Consider the following 13,276-nt stretch of genomic DNA (forward strand, 5'->3'; position numbering starts at 1 on the left):
CCCTGCTGGGAAGCTGCCCCTCGCTGGTGGCCGTGTTCCACAGATGTCCTTGATGCTGTTTGGCAGAGAGGCTGGGCATTTTTCCTCTGCGTTGGGAGGGTTTTATGGTTCAGAGGGTACGGGGAAGCTCCCCTTGCTCCTGCCTATGCCATGTGTAGGCTTGGTGTAAATGGAAGTTGTTGTTCTGGGACTCTTGATCTGACAGCTTTCATTAAGGCCAGCGTGTTGAGATGTCTGAAATCGGCAACTAACTCGTGATGCTGGCATCGGATGAAGAGGTCTGTTTCCTCAGTAATGAGTGCTGAAGTGAATGCAGTCCCTGCAAACTCAAAACCTCTGAAAATCCACTTTGTATTGGTGCACAAAGCTTTTTACTCTGGTTTTAGTCCAATTTTTGCACAAAAGGAGGGGCAGGAAGTATTTCAGCTGATCTGGTCTGGCTGTTGTTTTTACATGAATGTCTTGATTAAAAAAAAAAAAAAAAAAAAAGAAGAGAAAATCATCAAAACCAAAGAACAACACAAAGCTGTAAAAGTGCCTGGGCCTCTTCTTCATTTAGAGGTGATGGAGTGAGCAGCATCATATCTAATTGGCATTGTTCAAGAATGGGATCATTAAAAATGGTAGAAGTATTCTAAGTGTAGGCCATAAATACTGCATGAGGTAATTCTTGTGTCTTTTAGCACCCTTCCTGCAAGGTACCTGCCCACATACTTTACAGAAAAGGATAGTAACAGAGTAAGACAAACAAAACGTTGGTTTCAAGGCAGGCTGTGTCTGCACTGGGGTTGAACTTTGTTTTGGTCTGAGATTGACAGAGATTCACTTCAAAGCATTGCATTTTCTCTTGCATACAGCCTGTCCATATGGGAGATGAACAAAGTTTTAAAAATCCATGTCCCTTTCCAGCTTCAAAGTAAATTATTGAGTCCTGATGGTCTTTTAGAAGTAGAAGAGATCAAATGTGTACAAAACATTTAAAAAATCCGGGTGTGGGAGGGTGTCAAGTCTGCAGCATCAGTTTGGATCAGCGATTCAATGAGTGTGGTAGGTATTTGCAAACACTCGCTGCCTGGGAGAAATGGATCGATGGTCCCAGGCTCTGGGAATGAGAGGTGTAGTGTTTGCAAGTATCTTCATGGCCAGTAGATGGGAGGTGGAAGTGTTTCTTTCCATATAAGTTCTGATATAGACCAAGATACAAGTATTTATAAATACCACCCCTGTCTTTCATCTGAAAACTGGTTGGAGCAGTGAATGAAAATGCTTGGGAGTAGCATAAATTCTGCCAGTAAGAGGACAGTGAAACAGAGAGAACTGCAGAAGAAGGGTGAGTTAAGGGAGAAAACCTTTTTTTGTTTTGTTTCTTTTCTTGGGAGATTAGAGGGAGAAGGGAGCACTGGCAGTGAGCATATTGTCCAAATCTACATGGACAGGGATGTCCAAATCCTGACAGAGATGCTAGTGGCAGGATGTCGAGAAGGCAGTATGGTGGAGGCAGGAGGTTTGCATATCCCTGTGTCTCTGATGTTCTTGTTTGCTGATACTGGAGTAAGACAAACCTACTGCCTTGGCACAGGTACTTCTGTGGCTTTGCAAATCCAAGGCTGTGTGGTTGGCATTCTGGCAGCTTGTTGCCAGCTCTTTGCTGGATGGATGCCATTCTGCTCCCAGCTGGAGGCTAGACCAGGTGTTGGCTTGCCTAGTGGCACGGTGTTTGGCAGTGAAGAACAAGGTGAGTGGTTTGTCTGGGACTCTGGTACAACTAATTGTGTCCTGGGGTGATCCTGAAGGAGAGCAGCTGCAGTGTGTTCAGAAACAGCAGAGCAGGACAAAAATGTGCAACGTTCACTTGCTGCCCCCATCCTTTCCCCAGGAAAAACAGTCCTGTAACCCATTTTCCATGTCTTCCATGTGAACACCACACAGGGCTGGCCGGCAGGAGCAAGAAGGCAGGATGTTGTCAAGACCAAAGCCTGGGGAGTCTGAGGCAGACCTGATACACTTTCAGAACCAGTTCCTGGCAGCCAGAGCTTCACCTGCAGTGAAGATTGTGAAGAAAGCAGACAAGAGAAAGGGGGAGGAAGGGAGCACAGATGCGGAGAGACCCCCGCTGCAGGACAGCAAGGATGTGGTGATGCTGGATGGTAATTTCCCTTGTGGGGCTCCCTGAATCGCTTGGTTTCTCTCTGCCTTTCAGTTCCTCTGTTTCAACTTGCCTTTTTTTTTTTTTTCCTTGCATATATCCCCATTGTAGTATTCTTTGTTCTTGACCTTGTTTGAAAATGCTCTTGTCCAACATTACTCTGTCCACTAGAAACACCTTTCCAACACACTGCCTTCATCTACATTTATCAGCTGTCTGTGGTACCTTGCCAGTCACAGAAAGTACCTCTTGCATTGAGATGTGTACTCATTGGACTCTGGGTGCTTATTTTGCCATCTATCCAGACCCTCTTCTCAGTGTCTCTGAGATTTAGCTCTGCTAGCAGTTCCAACTTTCAGCCAGCAGATCTCTCTTGATAAGCTTCCTTCTTGTGGTTTTGTTTTCCTCCACCAGTAGTAACACTTCTCATGCACTCAATAGTCTCAGAAGCTCAAGGTGCTTTCTTAAAAGCAACAATTTAAATCTTACAGTGCTTGCTTCTAGGTAAGAAAATGTGATTCCAGTTTATGGTGAAAAGAAGGCGTTGACTAGCTTATGATCATACTAATCACTCACTGTTGGCAGCAGAACTGTGCTTTTCTGTGCCTGAACACAACCTGCAAGGACACTAGCTGTTTCTGTACAGCCTTACTTCTTCTTCCCTTTAGATTTGCAGTCAGGCCTCAGTACCCTTTTCTGCTTATGCAGCTCTTTGAAAAAACTTCAGTGCTAATACATAGATAATAAAATTGTTCAGCATGTTGCTCTCCATTATCCAGTGCAAGTCAGACACAGAGGATTCTTAATTGTCTTACTGCTTCCTCATCTGGCTTGTTTCTCATCAGAGCAATTATAGGTGCAATTAGGGAGAGTTTGGTTTGATACCTATTGTGCAGTAGTTATACATGAGTAGTTGGCTATTTTTTTAATTTCCCCTCCACAGATTTTCCTGATATCCCCCCAGCTCTAACTCCGGGTCCTCCAAAAAAGTCCAAGGTCAAAAGTGCCTCTGTCCACTTTGAGGATGAAGATCCAGAGGAAAGACTCGAGAGTCATGATCGACACATCACAGCAGTCTTCAGCAAAATCATTGTATGTCTAGCTTTCACCTGATAGCCTAGTGGTTTGAGTGCTATGAACTGAGCACTTGTCAGGGATGAAGGGTTCTGTTGCTGCTTTTTATTTCTGCAGAGTAATGAATCAGTTGTAACACTGTAGACCAGTGTCCTGAAGCATCCTGGGGGAAAAAAAGCTCTTTGGGTATATTTTTGCTGTCAGCTAAACATGGGTTTGAATCTGCTGTCCAGTCCAGACTGCGTACAGGTCACACTGCGTGCATGCAGGCTTGTGCTCTAGTGTGGGTTTGGGTGAGGTTCTGGATTCTCTGAAGGGGATGTTCTCATTGCTCTTCATTGGCCCAGGTTTCCCTACATCTGAATCTTCGGGTGTTTGTGGAGCTTGGCAGCACAGCCTTTTGGAAGATAGCCTCACCTTGGCTTCAAGTAAGCACAAGGTGTTCTGAGCCTGACAGCTACGTAACAGAAAGCTTGTGAGCTGCAGAGCTGAGAGTTTAGCCCACTCTTAGCTAAATAGTATAAACACGTGTGGCTGTTGTGATGGTTTCTACAGCATTTGATTTATTTTGCTGCAGGAGCGAGACACGAGTGCAGTAGAAGTGACCATGCCAGTGCCCACTGGAGATCCATTTCCCAGGACATTTCATCGTTCTGAGATAAAAAGTGAGGTAAGAGTGGGACCAACTGTTTTACGTGACCTTCATTAACTATTAAGACTTACCCACAACCAAGTGCAATGCCTGGTGACTGGTAGGGCTCAAAATAAGTGACTTTGCATGCTGGAGATAAGAAGCTGGCTCAGCATCGTTCTGGCATTGCCTTCTTGGTACAGGAGAAAGTTCTCCTACCAAACTGCCGTCATATAGACAGTTCATGCCCTGCAGTTAAATAACACTGGAATTCTTTCAGTTTAGGGAAAAGGCAACCCCCTTCAGCTAACTTTAGTGAGAAGGATCCAATCTGCCCTGTTGTAAGAGAGAGTGTTCTGCCTTGCTTTTTTCTGAGAAACAATTACTGTGAATTTGCCTGTAAGGTTTGTGTAAGTCTGTACTTACTCAAGTTGCCCCTGATTCTTCCTGGAACGACATTTGAATGCGGTTGCACGGATAATCTTTTGCAGCTTCTTAGATTTTGACATAAAATTTGTTCTGAGGCTGTAAAGTTGGAAGCCACGGTTGCTATCATCAGAATAGCTGTTGTAGTGAGAGCTGCTAGCTGAGTAGGAGTCAGATACTGGGAAACGGAAGGTGATTGATAGCTGTGGTTGCTTTGAAGAGAGAGTTGATTTTGAAGGACAGCTCTCTTGAGAGGAAGTAGTAGTGCTTCTTAAACCTACCAGTTCTGTTTACCTGATGCAGGAGTACACAGTAGCTACTACATTTCAAGATTGCCTTTTAAGCTCCTTCTCTGGACTGGAGACATGCAAGAGTCTTTTCTTTCTTTTTTTTTTTTTTTTTAGTCTTCTTTGGATTTCCCATGTATCAAAAGCTGTGCAGAGCCTTGCCTGTCCATTGCCTAGGCAAGCAGCACAGTAATTTAGTCAGGATTATTTTAGCACCACTTGCCCACTTCTTACTGTGTAAATCTCTTCACCCTGCTGCTCTCTAATCACCTTATAAGAAGCCTGTTCCAAGCATGTGGTGAGCACAGTACAGCTCCATTTATCCTCAGAAATGCAAAGTATTCAGCTAGGCAGGGTTTCCAAGCAGCAGGAAAGCTGGAACAGTTATATTTGGTGATATTTTAGGTGTACTCACCTGGTCTGAATTATAATTAATCATCTTCTCTCTCTAGGTAGAAAAAACATTCAGGTGTTTTGTCTCTCTGTCCTAGCATTAAATTGTACATTAAAAAACGGAAGAGCACACCACAGTAAAGGGCAGGTGGCTGCCAGCAGCTTCTCTTGTGTCATGTCCCAGCGTCTCATCCGAGGGTGTCTTTAGGATCACATTTACATATTTGTTAGTGCCAGGTGTGCGGGGGAGTCTGAAAAGAGTGGTGACACACGGCTTCCTTGTTTGCAGGTGAAGGTGGGATCTGGAAGAAAAAGCATCTTTGCACAAAAGATGGCAGCAAGAAGGGCTGCTGAAAAGGAAGCAACAGCTCCCTCTGCTGCTGAGTGCGTGCAAATAAGATCAGCTCCTCGGGATGCCCTGGGTCCTGAGGTATCAGCAGAAGAGGCACCTCGCCCTGGCAACAGGGATGGTAAGCGGAAAAGGTTCTGCTTATCCAGTCTACTATATTTACATAGCCTTAATAATATCATAACACCATTGCACCTTATCTTTAAGTTAGGGAAGGGCTATTGTCCTTAGTTCAGACATCGCAAAGTCACTTGGAATGTCTGTGGCACGGCAAGGATTTGAAATGGTCAGAGACCTAAATAAACATTCTAAAAATTGGGTCAGCTTTCTCACTAATTTTCTTTTCTGTTTTTACACAGGACCAAAAAGATTTATTTTTCAAGGTTCTTGCCCTCCTTTTCTTCTGTCTGTCAACATGTAAAGCATTTATTGTTTCATCAGTAGCTTTTGCAATTTTTGGAGAGGGGTCCATCTTGTGCACCATGAAGGTGTTCAGGACCCCTGATAAAGGTTTGCATTCCTATTGCCTGGAAGTTGAAAGCTCAATCTTCCATCACTGGATGCTCTGCCATGAGACTGTGGCTTTCCTCTATAAGGAGTGTTGTGAGGCAGCGCTGATGAGTCAGTGCCACCTCCAGCAGTTATTTGTCTGACAGCAATGTGACAAGGAAAGATGAAACCAATTCAAGTGGTACCTGCAGCTCCAGGCTTGGGTGTGTGCATGCACGTGTGTGTCTTGAGCAGTTCCCTCTGCACAGGACTACCATATGTCTGGGTTTTTCCCTGACATCCTCTTTTTCACATTGAAATGGATGCTAGATATCATATAAAGGTTTTCACCATTTGGTTAAGGATTCTGGCAAAGAATTGGTAAGAAAACCCTCAGCATGCTGTGCAGTGCATGCACTAATCCACCATCTAGGTCAGTTGCTGGTTGCTGCATACCCTGCTACAATTGTGCCTCTGTACTTCTGTCTGAGAAATACCAAAGGGAAACACAGCAGCCCCATGGCTGTGGTCCCCTTGAAGCAGGAGAACACTTATAAATGTAGTAATACAACAGAGGGATCAGGAAATGGCTTAGCATCTCTAAGATTGCTGGGGAAGGGTTTCTGTGAGAGGGTTGCTAGAAGCAAGAGGAGAAGCGGAGTAGCTCCATTTCTTTTAATAAACATTATGCTCAAGTTCACCTTTTGTTGCTTGCAATTTACAGAAACCAAATTAATTCTCTCTTGTCCCTCCCCAACTTCTAATGAAACAAGACAGAAATGTTTTGTTGTCACATGAGACAAAAACCTGAAAGCCCAAATATTTTGTTTCAAGATAAACTAAACTTTCCTCCTGTTTTAGCTTGGCTACCAAGGTTTCTTTAAAAAAAAAAAAAGTGTGTGTGGATTGTGCAGGCTTGGTAATGACAAAATGTAAACAAGCTTATAATGGCAGAGACTTAAATCACTAACTGCTTTCTTTGCTGGATCTTTTAGATAAAGCTGATGACTTTTTCACCACTCAGCAGCCTTGTATCATAACGGGAGAGGGTCTTGGAAGCCAAAAGAGTGAGCAGGAAGCTCAGGCTATTCACAAAGAGAACTTGGAGAAGCTGCAGTCCATGTCCCAGGAAGAGATCCTGCAGGAACAGGAAAAGCTTCTGGCTCAGCTGGGTATGTGCTTCCCAGGGTGAATTCCCCTTGAGTCATACTGAATTTGAAGGTGTCTTGAAATCTCAACAAATTCACAGATCAAAGATGGGAGCTTGGGATCACCAGTCATTGCACATGGGACTAGTTTAACTTCCGTGTCCTGTCAGTAGCTTATGAGTAAAAATCAAGTGCGAAGGAATTTTAAGAGTGCTTATTCTTCAGTGAGAGGGGGCTTACCTTAGGACTGTCTTCTCTCCCGTTTGCTGTGGGATAAGATAGTCCATGCACTGTTACTTTGTGCACCAGATACCTGGTTACGTATACATGTATTGAGGTCCTAAAATGTAATTCTCTGATGCCCATAAGAAAGGTGAGAGAATCTTGCTTTTCAAACTTCACTGGTTATAAGAATGGCACGTGTATGAAAAATGCCTTGTTCATGCACATTCTTCTTGTGACTGATTTGTTGCCTTTGCTCCTTGTCCCCACCACTCAGCCTGTCAGGGTATTAGTGAAGCAAACATTTTGGGATTTTAAAAAGGATGGGGTCCATGTTAAGTATTTTTTGACAGTTAATTATTTTTTAAAACAGCATATGTATTTATGTACCCTAGGGTTTGAAGTTATAGATCTTTCAGTCTTTGAGGCCTGAAGTATGCTGGGGGTTATTTTGGTATTCTGAAAATATCTGTGCCCAGGGAATCATGCACAATGAAGCAACTCCTAAACTAAGTTGCCTGCTTGTGAATGAACTTGGGAACTGGACGGGTACAGACGTGGATTAAGGAGACTTTTCCTCCATATTCAGGAGTCAGAACAATTTGTGCGTGTTTATTGTGGACCAGTTTCAGAATTCACCTCTTAAGCATGAAGTAAATGACACTGCATGGTGTGGATTATGAGGATGGGTAGGGTCTACAAACTCTTATAGTTGTCACTATTTTGTTTTTACCCATGGATACTGTGGGCAGAAATATATATATATATTTTCATACTGTGCACAGTTTTACATAATTGGTGACTTTTGATTAATGTTTTTATGCAATAAGGAATATAGCCTCTTCATTGCTGCATACAGTAAACTGGGGGAAATTGAGAGCTCTGCCTGCATTCAAGAAAAAAATACGGATGCTTTAATGAGATGGGGGTGAATGCCTCTCCCTCACTGAGGGAGGCTTATACTGCATCGTGAGAAGAGCATGCAGCAGTCACAAGTGTGGGATATATCCCTGCATCCTCTCTAAGCTGTTCAAGAGATGAGGAAGTTGTTTCCTTTTTGGGGGTGACTTCTCTTGGGTACAAAGAATTTCTGAATTGCTTGTCCTTTGTAATCCAAGGAATAAATAATCAATGAAATATATATTCTGTTACTTTACACATCCCTGACATGGTTTATCAAAGTTTATCTATGTATGTTTTAGAGAGGTAGTGCACAGGCTCTTGCTATTTGTCTCAGGCAAAAACATCCCAACACCATCTTATAGATGGAGAATCATCTTCTAGAATGAGAAAGTGCACTCCTTCAAAAATGATGTGGTATATCTGTAGCAGATCTGACAGTAAAATGTAAAAGTCTCCTGACACTTCCTTGTTTGAGAGAGGAATCTTACCTGTCCTTCAAAACACACGTACCTCCCAAATGTTCCTCTTCTCCAAAGCATGAAGAGAATGGTCACTCATGTTTTCTGGATGTTATTAGACCATAATTAAGTCTCAGGTTCCAGAATCAGTTCAAAATGAACAAGATCTCCTTCTAACTTAATATGTAGACTGCACTGCAGTTCTAGTGCAATTCAGTACAGCAGGTAATTCTTTTTGTGGTGTCTGTTCTGTGTACTCTCGTAGCATTCAGAACTGAACAATTCACAGACAGGGTAGGCAAACTGTCAGACCTGGGTTCCTCCCGTAAATCACAGACCAGAGGTCTCTCCATAACAAATGGTCTTGTAAGGCTGTGCCTTTTTCAGTAGCAGTGAGGGGGAAAGAAACAATTCTGGTTTTGTTTGAATAAATAGTTTTTGTTGTTGTTGTTGCTGCTTTACTTTGAAAAGCATTCATCATCTCTCTCTCTGGTGACACCTCACCAGTCAGTTGTCCCCAGTTTACATGTTCAGGAGGTCATAAAGCAGTCAAGTGCCCCAATTTGAAAAGAAGTGACAGCTGGCACAGAAGAAGGGGGTATGTGGAATGGGAATGAAAAGACTAAGATAAATAACAAGACCTATAGGTGTTATCAAGTATTTTGAGACTTTCTGTCACTTCCCTGTCTCTCTCTTTGTCAATACTTGCAGATCCCAGTTTAGTTGCTTTCTTAAAGTCACGAAGTGGTGTTAATGTAGGCCAGAAAAACGAATTAAAAAAGGAACAGAACAGACCGGAGGAGTTTGTGGAATCTCTGACTGTGCCTCAGCATGGTGTAGGAGCATCTCTTTCCATACAGGAGTCCGATCTGGAAGAATCTGTAAGGAAGGAAGAAAATATGAAAATGGAAATGACAGGTAAGGAACAAAGTACATGTTGTTAATGTTCTGAACGTAAATGTAAGGTTTATATAGCGTTTGCATCAATCCAGGTTGGAGTTTTTCGGCACTTTGTTAATTACTCAAACCAGAAATTTATCGTGATACTTAAAGATTTTTTTTTTGAGCTAAAGAAAGAGTGTCCATGTCATTTCTAGTTGAGCTCCACAGATTAGAAGCGTGATACACTGTGTAATGGAGGTGGTGAGCTATGCAGTGGGAGATCTTGCTTTGTTTTGGAAATTTGTTCTGAGTTCTCTGTTCTTTCATTCTCAAAGGAAAACGTGTTTTAAACAGTACGTGAAATTGCTCTTCTGTTTAGTCATGTAAACAGGGAAACAGAAGAGTGATAGGCGCAGCTGCTGCTTGAATAATTTAACTGGGACTAGGTGGGGACAGGAGGTTGTTGGGTAAATTTCTCTAAAAAGAATCACTGATGTGTTCACAGGGTAGCATGAAGATGACAGTCAATCTAATCTCAGTGAAATTGCTCATATAGCATGTATGTGTTATTGTGACACTGCTCCTGGTGGCCCCACTCTGTGGCTTGTAGCACAGAGCCCATGCAGTCATTTCCACGTTTTCCTTTGTGTGCCATAGGTGGAAGGAAGTATTAAGGTGTAGAGAGTGCTGCTCTTTTGGAAGAATTGCACAGAGCTGTTGCCTTTTATGGCAGAACACTTTAATAATCAATTTTGCCATTGGTTCTTTTATCTTGTATATCTTGGTGATGCAAGGGAGTGGTAGTGTGTCAAAAAGAATGAAGGTGTGGAAGTTTACCTATGGAAATCTTTATTTTAGCCTTCAAACTGGCAAGAGACCTGAGTGTGTGTGTACACTCATACCAGAACTGGGTCCACTGAACTTGCCTGCCTGTGAATTTCTGCATGTTGCTCACATCTCTTATTTCCCTTTCTAAATGACATAAGGAGTCTTTGATGGGTCACTAGGGGAAAGTTTTACCTCTTGCTTAATTACCTGCTTGTAAGTATTGGCTTGTCCCCATGTTCCAGTCAGGCTAAGGAAGCTTGCACTGATGCTGCCTGTGTTGCTTCTGCATTTTTTTTTGCTTGTATATGAAAGCTTCTTTATCCCAGGCAGTTAGAGCAGCCTTTATATTCTCATGGCAGACAAAAGAATTTTCCTCCTTATGTTTCTGCTATTATTGTTGCTTTCCTCACTGCAGTTTTTTTCTTTAGTCATTTATTTTTCTCTGTCATGATTTTAGGCTCCCATTCTCATAATTCTGAACGCTTTTGTTTGTAGCACGTATGAAAGACATCACTCCTTCATTAGCATGCTTTTTTCCCACTTTCATGTTGATCTTTGGCTTCTGATGCATTCTTTGTGTCCCAGTGCAACATGTGGACTGATGAAGGAGGTCTCTGAATCACTCTTGGATTTCAGCTTGATGTTTGCAAGAGAGAGCTGTTTTCCATTTCCTTGATGAGGGGGATGAATCTATGAGTGTGTATACGAGTGCAAGAGAGGGAAAGATGATTAGCCTCTTATTGAAGAAAACACCTCACTGAACAGTCCTTTTGCTGTTTTTCCCCAAGATTTACTTTTTCACCAATCCATGTTAATCAAAAGAACTGTTTTTCATGCTTTTTTCAGAACAGATGAGTGCACGAGTAGCACCTGTTTAAGTGACATTCCTTTACTCACCTGGGAGCAATAGGAGGAGTGGGTTGTTCAGCTGTGAAGACTGAACAAAATTGTGATAGTGCTCTTGGGAATAGCTCAGTGTTCAGAGTATTGTGTGCTGACAGTATCTTTTGCTTCCCATGGAAGGCTGCAAAGGAAAGAAGAAGCAATTTTCTTGGGATATTTGAAATAACAAAGAAAAGAAGAGAAGGAACATCATTATAAAATGAAAGGAAGCCTTTCTAGCACCTGAGTTTATGCCTACAGCCTATCTTGGCTAACAGGAGACATAAAAATGTCATGAACAACCCAGCAGAAATGGTCATTCTGAATTTCCTCAGGACGAGGAGGATAACAAAAAAGAACAGGATTGCTCAAAAGTCAAACTTGCCTCTCTAATAAGATAAAAGGTCACTGTTTCCAATAAACAAGATAGCGAGGCCTTTATCTAACAACTTGTAATCTTATCAAATCAAAAAACAAATCCTGGCATCAAGACAAAAGGGAAAGCAACAAGGAAAAGAAGAATTTGTTTGGTAGCCCTTAATTTAATGCAACTCTGAAAAAGTTCAGTACAAATGTTGTATTCAGACTGTCAGCTTGTGTTTCTCTAAAGGATTTTCTCAGTAACTGAACAATCTGCTGATGCCTTGGAATATATCCGTCTTGTTGACAAGATCATAATGCTAAGGCCTGATGGTAATATGTGTAATCCTATTCATAGAACGATTAACTAATCACGGAATGATTATCCAACTTAGTGATTAATGGAGGAGAAAACAATTTATTGAATTACAAATGTCAATAGATTTAATTTTTCCTGTTGATTTTATTTCCTCTGGTTTTGCACCCACCACCCACAACCATTCCACTTACTTACATATCAGATGCTTTTTCTGTCTCTTCAGTTAAAATGTGTGCTGAGCCTTTGGCTGAAATTCTGTGGAACAGCTTTCTGGCTGGAGAAGATAACACTGTGCTTGGTTCCTTGCCTGACTCAGTACCACGCTGATCATAAGGGTGAAGTTTCATCCTAAAAAATGATAAGTGCCCTTCCTGAAAGTTTATCTGCTAACTGGTGGGAAGTAAAAGGTTGGGTCGGGGCCAGTTATCAGCAGGGAAAGATCTGATGAAAGAAGAGCATCTCAGCTGGACTTACTGTTCCTTAATAGAATCACAGAATGGTTTGGGTTGGAAGGGACCTCAAAGAATACCTGGTTCCAACCCCCTGCCATAGGCAGGGACATCTCCCACCAGACCAGGTTGCCCAAAGCCCCATCCAGCCTGGCCTTGAACACCTCCAGGGATGGGGCATCCACAGCTTCTCTGGGCAGCCTGTGCCAGTGCCTCACCACCCTCTGAGTGAAGAATTTCTTTCTAACATCTAATCTAGATCTCCCCTCTTCTAGCTTAAAACCATTCCTCCTTCTCTGCAGGGCTGCTCCCAATGAGTTCTCCCAGTCTGTCCTCTTGGCTGGGATTGCCCTGGCCCAGGTGTACCACCCTGCACTTGGACTTGTTGAACCTCATTAGGTTCACGTGGGCCCACTTCTCAAACCTGTCCAGGTCCCTTTGGATGGCGTCCCTTCCTTCTGGTGTGTCAGCTGCACCACTCAGCTTGGTGTTATCTGCAAAGTTGTTCAGGGTGCGCTCAATCCCACTGTCTGTATCACTGATAAAGAAAATAAACAGTGCCAGTTCCAGGACAAACCGCTGAGGGACACCACGTGTCAGCAGCCTCCACCTGAACGTAGAGCTGGTGACAGCTGTGGATGAAGCCATCCAGCCAGTTCCTCATCCACTGAATAGTCCACCATTCAGATCCATCTCTCTCCAATTCAGAGACTTCCTTGCAACAGAAGATTAATAGCTGCAGTACAAATTAATTTGGGGCTTGTTTTGCTTCAGTAGGAATGATGATCCTGCTTTTTGTGCCCTCAGTCTGCCTGCCTCTGTCCATGTGTGATTTCTCTTGAGATAGCAAAGACTTCTTAGTTCATTCTTCTCACACCAGTATGGATGGTTTCCTACTAGCAAAGCATTACCTTTGCTAGTGTTTAGCTAACTCCTGAGTAAATCTTTCCTGTCCCTTCATTTGGGAGATTCTTCCACATGCTGATCTGTCTCTTTCCTAGGGCAATTCTTGTGATGACAAACATAAATG

General features: G+C 42.7%; 1 protein-coding gene across 3 annotated transcripts in view; it reads left to right on the top strand.

Annotated features, from left to right (window-relative positions):
* RPAP1 (RNA polymerase II associated protein 1) overlaps nt 1-13,276 on the top strand; it is a 41,318-nt gene that overhangs the window by 2,277 nt on the left and 25,765 nt on the right. For 2 of the 3 annotated variants that reach the window (XM_035328286.1, XM_035328288.1), the window contains exons 2-7: nt 1,930-2,147; nt 3,090-3,238; nt 3,798-3,890; nt 5,247-5,427; nt 6,791-6,967; nt 9,238-9,444. In XM_035328286.1, the coding sequence (XP_035184177.1) occupies nt 1,958-2,147; nt 3,090-3,238; nt 3,798-3,890; nt 5,247-5,427; nt 6,791-6,967; nt 9,238-9,444 (997 nt within the window). In that variant the 5' untranslated portion in view covers nt 1,930-1,957. Of the gene's footprint in view, nt 1-1,876; nt 2,148-3,089; nt 3,239-3,797; nt 3,891-5,246; nt 5,428-6,790; nt 6,968-9,237; nt 9,445-13,276 lie in introns of all 3 variants that reach the window. The other variant, XM_035328287.1, reaches the window with a different exon arrangement.

Source organism: Oxyura jamaicensis, chromosome 5 (assembly GCF_011077185.1).
Source record: "Oxyura jamaicensis isolate SHBP4307 breed ruddy duck chromosome 5, BPBGC_Ojam_1.0, whole genome shotgun sequence".
NCBI lineage: Eukaryota > Metazoa > Chordata > Aves > Anseriformes > Anatidae > Oxyura > Oxyura jamaicensis.